Below are 14,578 nucleotides of genomic sequence, written 5' to 3'. Positions count from 1 at the left end.
CTCCGAAGCTTCCAATATTCAGTGTTGATTACTACTGAAGCTTCGAAGCTCCAAAACTGATATTCGGACCAGCCCTAGTTTTTAGTTGTCGTTTCGTTTGTTAAAGAGTACATAACTAGGGATTTTTAAGGTCCTAATTTGGTTTATGGAGTGTCCAACAACAAGTTTATGTACATAGGTGTAAATAGGCAGGTATTCTTACCTTACTTCTTGACTGACTCTCAAATGAGTTGTTTGTGATTCATCTGTCTTATCCCCTCCTTTCCGCTAGCCTAGTCTGATGTGATTGGTCAGATGGTCCAGTCTGATGTGATTGGTCTACCGCTCATGAGGCTCATGAGCTACAGTGTTTGGGGGAGAAGAGTGGAGTATTCCTAGCAAACGTAGGCGGGGACTATATGTAGTGATGTAAATCCGTGGCGGTTTGCGAATCGGACTAGGGGCGACTCGTTTGCGTGATTCAGAGTCGACTCCCTTTTTTTCCAAGCCGATAACGTTATTATTCATTCACGTTCGGATTTACAAATTGGCAGACTGCTTACTTTCAAACACATCAACATTACACACTGCATGAAATGTCATTTTCATGATCTCGTGAAAGTGAAAGTGACCTATTAGTCAGATATGGTGACCCATACCCGAAGTGTGACCTCTGCATTTAACCCATCCAGAGAGTAGTGAACACACGCACAGCAAGTGGTGACCACACGTACCCCCGGAGCAGTGGGCAGCTATCACTGCAGCGCCCGGGGAGCAAGTAGGGGTAAGGTGCCTTGCTCAAGGGCACCTCAGTCGTTACCCGCCGGCCCTGAGGATCGAACCGGCAACCTTCTGGTCACGAGTCCGACTCTCTACGACTGCCCATCTCATGTTATGTACTCTTTAAAAATGGTGTCGTTAAACGAACGCATTGAAAAGTTAACGGTTTCAGTTGAAAACTGTGTTGTGTAAACATTGCCTCAGGTGCAAAGTTGTCCAACAATATCAGTAACTAGAACCCAAACCTCTAAACCATTCATGACCTCTGATTCAGTGCTAACAACACAGTCCACATGATTCTCATCTGACCCGTGATTTACTATAAACACCCTCAGAATCCAGCGACTTGTACGCTCTGAGAGCCGTAAAACTATGTTTCTATTTTCAGACGCTCAATTGCCATTGTTAACTTTTGATATAGCGAGAGTTTTCCAAAGATAAGCGGAGTTAGTTGTGGGTTGAATATTAAGGTCATTAGTTTTGTGTGGGCTGTCGAGGCTTTAAAGCCGAGGGCATGGGGCCAGACCGCTGCAGCTGCCGTGTTTCTGTAGTGCCTTTGAGCGGGCGAGCGCCCCTCACCCCCGGACCATCCGTCACTGTCCTTCACTTCTGCTGAAGTCTGCCTGACTGAATGCTTTGTGTGTTCCGGCGACTGTGGGAGATTCATGCAAACAAGGCTGCTGAGATTATATATCAGTTACTAAAGCTCTGTTTAATATGATTGATGTTACAAGTGAAATGAAGTTGAATTGAGGAAGGAAACGCATCAGTATTTCAGTTGGTGTAGAAACTGAACAGGGCCTAACAAAGCCCTGAGGAATCCCACTAGACTGGTCTGTTTGCATTGTTTTCTCCAGGTGAACTTTGTTTCAGGTCGTAGGCTTGCTTCATTTTGACCCCTGTAATTACGGTTGACCCTTTGAAGAAAATAAACCTGTGACTTGTTTAACCAGCTCGTGCGCACATGTACACAATCTGACAGGTGGAGACCACATGATGTTTATGGTAACACCTGTTGCAGGGTCAACACAAGGTACCATGAAGATTTACTAGATCAATCAAGAGATGTTTGTTAAAACAAAGAGATCTGTTTTTATATTAACATATTTGCAGTGTGCACACAATTTTATACTTATGTTTAGCTTTACATGTTCAAGACACCATAAAGGTTGTTACATTTACATTTATGCATTTGGCATTATGCATTTATTCATGTGACTTGCGTTTAATAAAATGAGAATTCTTTCATCGTGTACTCACCCTCATGTCATTCCAAACCTGTTTGAGTTTCTTTCTTTCTCAGAACACAAAAGAAGATATTTTGAAGAACATTGGTAACCAAACAACAATGACATCCATTGACTTACATTGTATGAACACAAAACCACTGAGACATTTCTCAAAATATCTTATTTTGTGTTCCACCGAAGAAAGAGTCACATACAGGTTTACAACCTTATGAGGGTGAATAAATGATCTAGATTTTTCGGTGTACTGTCCCTTTAAATCCTCATCAACAAATGTGCTTATCAATTTACTAGTGCCTTCGAATGTTCTCTCAGAGAGTGTACCTGAAATGTATTTTTCCTCTTCTTCACGTGAAGGTCTGGATGAAAGCCTTCAACAGTACGTGCAGAACCTTGAGAGGGAGAAGATCAATGGAGAACAGCTACTGAAGGTCTCCCATCAGGACCTCGAGGAGCTTGGTGTAACTCGGATCGGTCATCAGGAGCTTGTCTTAGAGGCTGTGGATCTACTCTGTGCTCTGGTTAGTTTCCGTCGCCTCAAAGTGAATCTTTTGATTATACATAAGTGTTACGCTCACATCTGGCTTTGAGATAATAAGTAATTTTCCGTTTAAACCTGGGATAAGTTCAGTGGATAACATGGGACAAATAACTTCAAATGGAAAATCAAATGGAAAAGTCATTAAAGATCGCTTTGCAGTTCCAAAAATGCTTTGTTTGCATGATCGTTACTAACTTGGTGTGCACGAAGAGAATCAACTGGCAAATGAGAACCTAAGACTTTAAAATTCGAAGCGCCTACAACAAAAAAATTTTTTGACTTGGAAATAAGTAGTCAAGTGCAAAAAGTATCGTCACAGAAAACATATTGTTGAGAAATTGCATTTCATTTTTGTTGTCAAATAACCTAAGTTAAACAAATTTAAAAGTAAAATTTCTGTATTTCTAAATGTTTTTCTTTGATATCAGACTGAATGAATTGTGCTCTATGATGTGTCTTCTATGGCTCTGTTTATTGTAAGAAGAGATTTGTGTCTCATTCTCTCTTCTATTTAAACATATATGTCGCACATGCTTCGGAAAAATGGGTCTGTGCTAAGAATAAATTGAATAATGTAGCACGCGTGCAATACAGTTTGGCAGATGCATTAGACAGAGCCTCTGTTTGTGTGAAGTGCGTTTGTCGTTGTGCTTGTTTGAGAGGTTGACTAATGGCACACCAGTATTTATTTTCGTTTTTTATTTAGTTTTTGCAATTAAAACTTGATTTCCGGCTGCAACGAGTCCATTGATCTAGAGCCCTATGATCTGCGCGATGTGGAAAAACATGGAAGGAATCACGAAAGCGAAATTCTACTATTAAAATATGTCCTCTGCTTGTTCTGCGTGTGTACGAGTGAATGAGTTGCTTTAACATGTTACAAGTGTGACACTCAGGGATCTGTACCTCACTATACAAGGACATGAACACGTGACCTTCATCCACAGAGTTGTTCTAAGTTTATTTGACTAGTGTTTCACTGTTTAAGTGAAGCTACCGTCAATCACATACTGAAACTTTAGTAAACACTATAGTATACTTTAGTATATTTGAATCTTACAATAGTAAATATTGTAGTACACAAGAAGTTTACTGTTTAATGGAAATTAATTTAGCAGTTTAATGTAGTAAATACTATAGTATACCACAGTATTTTTATGGACAAATGAATTTACTATTGTATAGTAAATCATTGAAAATACAGAACTCCGAAAAATTAAAAAGGAAAAAGTGAATTTGGAAAAAACAAAAAAATTATATGGCCCTAATTTATCCATTCGTGTAACGTAAATGTCTTTTTTCAGTTACCTGTCTATTTATGTGATGACCTGCACTTGTGTTTTTTCAACGATAAAAGCAGACGTATACTTGTGCTTAGGGATGTAACGATTCCCTCAGCTCATGATGCGATGCGATTCACGATTCTGATCTCACGATGCGATTTAATCACAATTTTTTTACAGAATGAGTTGAGGAAAATTTTAAATGAACAACTGCCCTTTTATTATTTCTCTAATGTTGCACAATTCTTTGTAAAATAAATATATATTTTATGTCAAATAACAAAACAAAATTGCAGTTTTAAAACAAATTCCAAATCAAATTAAAAATGAATACAAAAGTCTCTTTAATATAAACAAACTAAGACTTTGTCTGTGCTTTTCCTAACTTTTACTTTTTTAAGAAATATCAGCATATCCACAATTACCACCAAGTTTGCAGAAAAACAGCGGCCCCTGCTGTTCAAACATGTACTGCGATTTTTATAACGTCTCAACCAACTTCGTCACATATTATAATCGATTTTCAACCGGCTCACGTGAATCGTTACATCCCTACTTGTGCTACAACGGTAAATAGGGGTGTGACGAGATCTCATGGCACGAAATCTCGCGAGACCACGATGGAGTGCTGGACTCGAAATTGCGACCATTTTAGTCTCATGTGCTCCCTAAATTTAACCTGTGTGACCTCAAAATATATTTGGGAGCATTTGTGTGAGTGCACATTTTTTTATGGTGTGACATGTTTTCGTTACTGTTCAGAACACGCTAATAACTGCACAAAGTATGTGCATACCGTGCTGTGTGCTACATTGACCAGCCTGACCATTCATAGACAACGTGATTTTCCATCCCGCGGTGCTACTTTCCCACCGTTTTTCTATGTAAATATGCCTTGTGCATAAAAGCACTAGTATTTACGTCGGTTCGTGCTGCCAGCACCGCTTTGGGAGCACGCGGCTGATCAGCAGCTGAGCTGCCTGTACCACAAGTACAGTATAGCAACTGCAAGTTCACATTACGTTATTTTAAGTACATTCACAGGCAAACCTCTTCAGAAACAGATCATCTGTCTCTTACTTATGTGCAATGTAAGCATAAAACATGATGTGTTTATGAAGTTTTAACTGTTTCTCTGAAGGCTGTGAGGGTTCAGTCAGTGGAGGAAGGAGGATCGACAGTAAGATATGATCATGCTAACACGAGCACTATCAGCATATAGAGAAAACAACCACAGCTCTTTACTAAAAGCTACAACTGTTAAGAAAACAAAGCATACATTTTGTGCAATTACTGCCTGTCATTTGAGTTTGTGACGAAACATTTTGCAATGTTTACATATTGTTTATTACTGCATAATATTATGCATTAAAATAGAAGTTTAATGTGTTTCATAAAATACAAGTTGATTTTATAATGCCAACGTTTTTTTACATTTTGTGGTGAATAAAAGACTATGTTCCGCTATATATTTCAACATTGAGGATTTCTTTAAAAAAGTCTAAAAATCTCGTCTCGTTCTCGTGAACCCAGTCTTGTGTCTCGTCTCGTGAGATAAGTGTCTCGTCACACCCCTAACGGTAAACTTTAAACCTCTGTAGCACCGGTGCTATGTGCAAAAACAGTTAAGGAAGAAGTAAAGCCCCATGTGATATTAAGAAAGTGAATAATCACATTTATCTCCACGAACAATGATATTGTAAATACTAACACGTCATTTTAAACAAATTGACATTGGGATTAATAAATCTGTTCCCGACTGACCAATACAGCTGACTCAGTGTTATCTTTATCATTATTGTCTTCGTTTGAAATGCTATTCAAACAAACATACATGTCATTTGTTATAAGAAGTTTTACCAGAAACCAGATTTAGTCTTTGAGACCTGTAATATGCCTCAGAAGGGTTTCGGCAGACGTCTGTGATTATGGATGCCAGACGGAGATAAATGTACAGATGGAAATGTTTAGTTAGGAGTTTGACGGATGGTCACGTCATTGAATATTAATGAGACAGTACATCCCAGTGTCCAGCATTCTTCATTTTATACATGCTGTAATTCAGCCCAGACCCCTCGCCTAAGTTTATTTACTATCTTTCCACAAATCTATGGACTTTGTTTTCTGGGGGTCTTTAAGGTCACTGAACTTTTAGCTATTGAGGTAGATAAGAGCCATCAATACAGTATGAGAGAGAAAGAGCTGTCTAAGGATGTAAACGTTTTTAAAAGAGAAATGTCTTGGTGATTTTGTCTTCATACAATGGAAGTCAGTGTGGTTCAATGTTGGTTGGTTACCAGCGTTCTTCAAAATATCTTCTTTTGTGTTCTGCAGAAGAAAGAATGATAACGTCCCTGTCGTTCCATGTTAATGAATCAAACTGAGACTCTAAGATGCTTGATGGTTTCTCCAGATCATCTCTTAAAACCTCTCTGTTTGGTTCTTAATGCACATCATTCTCCTCAATGGAAAGATTCTTCTATTGTCTCAGATCTCTGGAAATGATATTAAAGGCACTCAGGCCAAGCTTCACAGGCAGAAAGCTCTTTGCGTTAGCAGCACTCCAGGTCACTCCTCTGGGGAGACGGACTGAAATCAGTTTCATGCCGGACAGGACGGGAAATACATTTCCACCCCCATCTGTCAGAGGTTCAGCTCTGAGACCTCTCTACGGTCTGATGAAGAGACAAATGAGGAAACCAATCTCTCTCGGTTCCTGTGAGGACCACATTGATCACGCTGGGTGAAGACAACCTTCCTGACCAAACAGAATCCTCTCAGAGTTATGATTGACTTATTAACATTTTCCATGTCATTCTGGCATGACCATGAACTTGACACGGTTACGAAATTGTAGCACTGACATGAATGTAGAGTCAAACAGTTTGTGTTCTAGAGAAATTTTGGGTTTGATGGAATTTTTTCATCAATAAACAAAAAACATAATCAAGTTGTGTTGTAGTTGAGTTACTGGGCGGTGTATCATGCCTTAATGTGTGTTGTGCAAAGTTGTGCATTTTGTTTTCGTAAAATATCACTTAGTTTTATTATAGTTAAAGAAATGCATGTCACCATTGTTCAATTCTATTTTATGCAACTTTTTTTATAGAGCTGTAAATGATCTGTCATTCAACATCAGACTCAAAGAACGGCTATTATGACACAACTTATGTTTAAAGTATTGATGAAAAACACTTTTATTGCGAGTTATGTTTTTCTAAACGTGTATGATTATGATCTTACCAACAGCCAACAACAAGTTTTAAAGAATGTTGAAGATGCACTGTGAAAAATAAACCATCCTTATTTTTGTCCTTTCGAAATATTCAAACGTTCTTAAGATGTTGTTTCTTGAGAAGCAAAGTAAAAGGTAATTACTTAAAACAAGAAAAATATCTGCCGGTGGAGTAAGAAAAAAAATTCGTTTAAAGCAAAATTATATTTCCTTTCTTAGAAAGCATAGGGATACTTTACCAAAAACTGAAAATTCTGTCATCATTTCCTCACCTTCGAGTTGTTCCAAATGTGTATAAATGTCTTTGTTCTGATGAACACAGAGAAAGATATTTGGAAGAATGCTTGTAACCAAACAGATCTTGCCCCCCATTGACTCCCATAGTAGGAAAAAAGATGTTTGCTGTCCTACATTTTTCAAAATGTCCTACTATGTTATTCAATGGGGGGCAAGATCTGTTTGGTTATAAGCATTCTTCCAAATATCTTTCTCTGTGTTCATCAGAACAAAGAAATGTATGCAGATTGGGAACAACTGGAAGGTGAGCAAATGATGACAGAATTGGTATTTTTAGCTAAACTATGTCTTTAATTCTGTGTTACACCGACCCGATGTCCGTTTTTGTTCCAGAGATGAACAGGCAGGTATCTGCAGCACGAGAGGATCTTGAATTTGCCAGATCAGAAAGTCTCTGCCGCAGTTCAGACGTGTGCTTTCCAAGATATTGAATATGTCTCGCAGAGGTTGCCAGGTTTAACAGCTAAATCCAGGAGCACGCGTTGCGACCAACAATAATTTTTTGGGGTCTAAATTGGGCTGTGATATTTTTAACAGTTGAGTTGCATGACATCATGGAACACTTGATCACTGGGTGCTGATTTTAATATGATATCTGCTGTCTCTGTTATCTACTTCACCTCATGCCAGAAATACAATAAAAACTGCCCTGACATATTGAATGAACTGACCTGCCAAACGTCTAGAATGAGAGGAATGTATTTTATGATAAACAGGGTTGACAGTATGCCAGTATTCGCTACGGGTTTTGAACTCACCCCATGTCATTTTCTTCCTCAGAATTATGGAGTGGAGACGGATAACTTGAAGAACCTGGTGGTGAAGATGAGAAATGTGACCAAAAGCCTTCACGCTTCAACATCGGATCGCAGGAAGAGCCCAACGCATGACAGCGGCACATCAGGCAAAATCCCAAATCAGTTCCTTTCGTCTGTGGTTGAGCTCATCGGAACGGCCAAGAGTCTCCTGGCATGGCTGGACAGGTACGTTTCGCGTCATAAATCATGCCGCACAGGGAACTGAAGCATGTAAATGACTGTAATGGGTTAAGCACAGATGATTTATGAAGAGATTCATTCTAAAACTCTTAAGTTTATTTGCGGCGCATGGCAGACTGCAGATTTTGACCTGCGTGTGCAGAGTTTTCCAGAGAGAAGCTCAAGGCCGAACGGTCGAAATCAGATCCAGTCTGTCTGCCTCCGTCAAACCACATCTCGCTCATAAAGAGCAGCGTTTTGTTGACACGAGCTCTGTTCCAAATCCTATCGAGAAGACTTGCTGTCTGCTCCCTACAGAGTCAGCTGTCTTTTTAGGCGGCATGCTAACTGAAATGATCCACAGGATCAGGGATTAGAACGATTTAGTGATAGGGCTGTCACAATTCTTAAATCATCGTCTCATCGCAATTATTTGACGTAATCGCAATTATTTCAGATAACCGCAATGATTGTAAATCCTTCGTAAACAAGGGTGGTCTGTATTTTACATCCACCGTCCTTGATCTGCACTCACCTTTACGTTCGAATGACATTTCTTCATCGTTTGAGTTTTTGTATTCCGATTTGAATTTTTTGTGTTTATGAGTTTTATTAAAGCGATTCCAGATTTGCTGCATCTACACGGCAAGACGACATCATCCTCATATCTCAGTTATTCTGTTAAGGTCACTTTATAGGGAATGTTACTAGTTATTTAAGGAATTTTCACATTTCTTAAAGAGTAAATATTACAATGTCCTTAAAATGACATGTAATGCCATGTGTAATGTTGCCGTGTGTGAATGTAAGCAGTCTGCCAAGTCGTAAAGCCGAAAGTGAATGAATAACAAAGTTGTTGGCTTGGGAAAAAAGGAGTCGACTCTGAATCACTCAAACTCGTCTCGACTCGTCTGTCGTCCGAATTTCAGTTCCGGGTCAGATTTGCGTCACTCCGTGCAATGGCCGCCTACGTTCCATTTGCGACGCTGCACGTGGTAGACCAATCACAGCAGACTAGACCATCTGACCAATCAGATCAGAGTTGGCTGGCAGAAAGGAGGGGATAAGACCGATGAATCGCCGAACGAATCATTTGAGAGTCAGTCAAGAAGTGAGGTAACAATAACGACCTATTATTAGAAAATTAAAGTGTTTTTACAGCGTGTATGTATGTAAACTTGTTGTTAGACACTCCATAAACCAAAGTAGGACCTTAAAAATCACAAAATATTTTTTCTTTAATGTATCGATATTTTATTCATTGAACAAATGAATTGTAATTAATCGTTATAATTGTCAAAGCCTGTAAAAAGACAATTAATCGCCATTATTGAAAAGACAATTAATCGCCATTATTGAATAGACAATTAATCGCCATAATTGAATAGACAATTAATCGTCAGCCAAATGTCATAATCATGACAGCCCTATTTAGAGATACGAGAATGCAAACCAAAATCGCTAGCTTTCTTTTTTAAAACTTCCTTTGTCAATGTTGGTAATCAACAATTATTTCCAGATCATTTCTTCACGAAATATTGCGACTTCACACAGACATGTAAACATCCTATTCTCTCCATTTGTAAAATAATCATTATCCAGCGAAACTTTGTACTAAAATGCATTATAAATGTATGAAAAATAGTAAGAACAACATGTGCCACAACAAACCGCATCTGTGCACAATTACAAACACCGTAATCGCATATTATAAGATTGCTGACCTTATGTCCGTATAACATGTCATTTACAAACCATACATGCTAAGATATCAAAATATCAGAACTCCAAACACAAGAATGATATTATGGATGAATGTCTAGAAGTTCAGTCGTATAGAACAAACATCACGATTATTTTCTTTGATAATCACCAACATGCCAGTAATTCTGTGTCGAGTTTTCCTACTCTTCTTATTACTACTGTTTTTAAACACAATGAGATTCAGATGTGCGTGCATAATGTGCATAACCTCTCGCGTTACATTCTCATCCATCTGGAAAAGAAAATGGAAAACTTTTGACTGAGTTTAATGCTTCGCTGGCATGGCAACACGTTCAGTCCCAGCCGGAGACTCTTACACACGCTGATGGAAATAACGTTCTCTCTTCTGCTATTGTGAACATACCAAACACTGATTTTCTGTTCTCTGTTCCTCAATCCACAGAACTCCGTTGTCGGGGATCACTGACTTCACAACCACCAAGAACAAAATCATTCAGTTGTGTCTGGAACTGACCACCACAGTTCAAAAGGTCCGTATGCAAAGGTGCCGACATTCCCCTTCTGAAAATGGCCTATTTAATCCCACCCTGAAGCTAGTCATGTAAATACATGTTGTCTTTGGGGGGGGGGGGGGGGGTTACCTCAGACGGTAATGAGCGGACCCCCCAGCACACGGGACACAGGGTCTTAGTTTACAGTTGCATTAAACACGCCAGGACACTTTAAAGTTGCCTGCCAACATTTCCTCATGAGTCATCTTCCTGACTGTGTGGTTGTGTTCCTCGACGTCTCGGTGTCATTATCAGAGATGCTCTGAGAGCGGCGGGTGATGGCGCAAGCAGTTTATCTTCAGTCCGTCTCTCAGGTTTCTGTGATTGCTCTAGTGATAACCGAGATAAATGGTGTGAGGTCTCTTCGGTGAATATATTCTGGAAGTCACTACGATATCATATCTTAACTGTAGTACAAGTATGACAAAACGCTCCCACGGGTGGTTATTAAAAGCATGACACCGAACAAAATGCACTGGCTTTGGTGGACACACTATGGAAGCATATTGGTAGCGGTATCGGGGAGGGGGCGTGGCCAGCTGGAAATGCGTTTTCAAGTCCACATTGGATTTTGCAACACCCAACGCGCTGTGTGTAAATGAAAACGCAATCCCAAATGTTCCACCTGTTAATGCATTTAGGGAAAATAACATTTGAATTTTCATTTTGCAACAGTTTTGCTTGACTATCTTAAACATATATAATCAATCCGGGGAATGCATTTTCATTTTCATTTTGCAATGTAAAGAGTATTTTGCAACGTTCAAAATATCCATTTAAATAACATATTAAAACTAGTGTAGGAACTGACAAATGTAATTGATGTAATTCAATATTTATTTTCATTTTGCACCTAATGTTGCACATACAGTATGTTATTTCAAATGTATAGTTAAATACACAATTGCATTGTCATTTTGCGGATTGCATTTCAAATTGAAAATAGCTACCAATATGCTTCCATAGACACACGGCCTTAATCGTGTCGACTTCTTTGTAATCCTTAAAGAATGCTGGGGAATGCTTTTGAAGGATTGTGTATGTGACACGCGTCAGGAATATTTGCTGTTTTATTAGCTGGGAGTCTGTTGTTTAACGGTGTGGGAAAAACTCACGGGATCATGTCATCTGTTAATGGAGAACAGGAATGCAGTCTGACAGATCTGAACGTGGCTTTCTTACCCGAGTCGCCTCGCGTCCTGAGTTCTGTGCATTTCCTCTCCAAAACAATTCAGACGGTTAGTTTAGTTTATATTGGAGAATTTGGCGAGGTGTGTCTTTTATCAGTAGGTTAATCCCGTGACCTCTGTGTTGCTAGTGTGATGCTTCAGCGCTCAAACGTTGATCAACCGCATGGTCCGGCTTTGTGTTCTTAAATCCTTGTTCATCTTCTCACATGACACAGGTTTGAGACTGAGATGTTTTGAGTTTCAGTCCCATAATGAAGAGCTGTCGCGTGTAACGCTGTTCATTACAGTCATGTTGTCTATGTAGGGCAGATTTGCAGTTTGCAGTCACTTTCACTACATGAAATGTGTTAATGAACTCGTCTCTACCCATAATGCACCAGATGTGTGGTTTCACGTCCTCCTCGTCTTCTCTGTGTGGTGTTATTATCTTGTCTCGGAGTGGACGTGGAGGTTGTAATTCAAGTCTGAAAGCTGTTTATTTGGCTGGAGGTCTTTCTGTGTCATTACACAATCTTCCTCCCGCCTCTGAACTTTGTGTTTCCATTATTTGCTGTGTGTTCACACGACTTGTGTGTTTTTTGTCTTCCTGTGCAGGAGTGCACTGTGTTTGACATGGAGGAAACGATTTTGGGTGTTGTAAGTATATATTTGCACTACATTTGTTACACGTTTAATTGAATATTTACATTAAAGTCTTCTCTCGTTTTTCATTGCAGTCGAAGGTGTTGAACGGTATTTGTGATCAGACTGTGAGAACCACCTCTGATCCTCTGATGTGTCAGTCTGCATGTCTGGAGGAAGTTCAGCTGACCGACATCAAACCAGGAGAGGGACTGGTGAGAAGATCAAAATCGTCTTTTAAAGTGATAGCTATAGCAAACATCTGAATTCTCAGAAAAACTCATTTACGCACCCTCTTGTCTTTTCAAACCTGGATGACTTTCTTTCTTCCGCAGAACACAAAAGAAGATATTTTGAAGAATGTTCCAAAAAACTGGCCCCCATTCGCTTGCATTGGTTTTGTGTCCGTACAATGGAAGTGAATGGGGGCCAGTGCTGTTTGGTTACCAACATTCTTCAAAATACCTTCTTTTGTGTACTGGAGATATATCAAAATGTATAACACAATAAACAAAATCTGTAAAGATGATGTTTTACGTATTTTTGATGTTTTCTCTCTGGCTCTTGCTGTCGCTCAGGGCATGTACATCAAATCCACCTACGACGGGCTTCACGTCATCACCGGCACCACTGAGAACGTGAGTAAGAGCTCTACTGACGAAACGCCTTGATTCATCGCTGACTCTCCACTTTATGATGCCAGTGCTAAAGTTAAATTTAGCCTCGGTGTGCGCAGTGATCTGTTTAACTCTTGCAGAATGACGAGTGCTGGCGACTGATGGTTAAAGTTTGACTCTTGACAGTCTGGACCGTTTAGAAATAGAAATTTCGTCACGTGCTTCTTCTCACAGCAGATATTCTAGACTGCATACTTCTGAAACTCAATTCATCACGGGCTGATTCATGCACTCCAGATCTGTTTATGACGCATGGTTGTGTCGTTCTTATTTTATAATAATAAACAACAGTAGAACAAGCTTGTATTCATATACTTTAGATATGCCTTTCTCAATTAATGTTCTTCACATTCATGTTCGAGTCTGTCCCTGTTGCTAAGAGCTCGTGTTATTTCGATTGAGCAGAACCGGTCTGTAGCTTTATGAGTTTGCTCTCATTTCATGTGGATGCAGTCGCCAGCTGATATGACACACAAGATCCACGCTGGAGATGAAGTCATCCAGGTCAACCAGCAAACTGTGGTAAGCTTCCCAAGTTTTGCCGATCAAAAGAGCCGATCAAATGACACAGAACGTGTTGACCGAAAATGAGCATGAATAGTGTGTCCGAAACCTCAGTATGCAAAAAACAGTAGGCGAAAAAAAAACGACTTCCGCCGAGATTGGTGAGTGTGGATCGGATGGACACTTCTCTATCCCATGATGCCACAGGAGCTGAGCGACGGTCAAATATCAAAAGTAAATCAAATAAATATAGCTGTAAACTTTAGGGCGGACGTCCGTTTTTAATGTAAGTGCCAATAAATGAATTTCTCGTTACTAAATTTTGTTTTTATCAACGCTCGCGTGTAGGTTGCTGTTAATCTATCATAGGTCAAAGAGCATACGGGTCACATGACCATAAAACATGGCGGACGCAGTATGTCCCAAATTCATATTTGATTTATTTCTATTATTCTAATATAATATTGTTTTATCCTAATAGTGCGTATAAATAGAATTCTGTTTATTAATAGTGAATTGCTTCTGTTTTTTTAGGTGGGTTGGCAGCTGAAGAACCTGGTGGCCAAGCTGAGAGAAGACCCCAAACGTGTGGTGCTCGTGTTAAAGAAACGCCCCACAGGGATGTCAGGATTCACCCCAGCGCCCCTGAAAAACATGCGCTGGAAACCACCCGTGCCTCAGGTGTGAAGCGCTTAAAAGAACTCGCATGACAACCGCATTTATGCCGCAGTCAAAGACATCGGGAATAAACACAATTCCTTTCAATTCAACTGACTTTTAAGAAAAAAATGCCGTTTTTCATTGTGTCAGTCAGAGAGTCGGACTGCATGACTTTTAATGATTGTGCATGAAACATCACAGCATTGTTCAGATGTGAAGAACCGAGTGATGGAGACGTTAACGTCACATGTCTCTCTCATCACATTAACCTGTTCACAAAACACGCAACATCAAATCTTCAATACGTTCTG

At 39.6% G+C, this 14,578-nt stretch overlaps 1 protein-coding gene across 2 annotated transcripts in view; it reads left to right on the top strand.

The window, feature by feature from the left end:
• The window catches only part of LOC130560051 (connector enhancer of kinase suppressor of ras 3-like), a 38,383-nt gene that overhangs the window by 11,547 nt on the left and 12,258 nt on the right, over positions 1 to 14,578 (top strand). For both annotated transcript variants that reach the window (XM_057343516.1, XM_057343515.1), the window contains exons 2-9: positions 2,364 to 2,527; positions 8,143 to 8,345; positions 10,507 to 10,594; positions 12,400 to 12,441; positions 12,522 to 12,641; positions 13,005 to 13,064; positions 13,557 to 13,625; positions 14,142 to 14,288. In XM_057343516.1, the coding sequence (XP_057199499.1) occupies positions 2,364 to 2,527; positions 8,143 to 8,345; positions 10,507 to 10,594; positions 12,400 to 12,441; positions 12,522 to 12,641; positions 13,005 to 13,064; positions 13,557 to 13,625; positions 14,142 to 14,288 (893 nt within the window). The remainder of the gene's footprint in view (positions 1 to 2,363; positions 2,528 to 8,142; positions 8,346 to 10,506; positions 10,595 to 12,399; positions 12,442 to 12,521; positions 12,642 to 13,004; positions 13,065 to 13,556; positions 13,626 to 14,141; positions 14,289 to 14,578) is intronic.

Source organism: Triplophysa rosa, linkage group LG10 (assembly GCF_024868665.1).
Source record: "Triplophysa rosa linkage group LG10, Trosa_1v2, whole genome shotgun sequence".
In the NCBI taxonomy this organism is placed as follows: domain Eukaryota; kingdom Metazoa; phylum Chordata; class Actinopteri; order Cypriniformes; family Nemacheilidae; genus Triplophysa; species Triplophysa rosa.
Note: the sequence above shows the minus strand (reverse complement) of the source record. Positions and strands in the feature narration are given on the sequence as shown.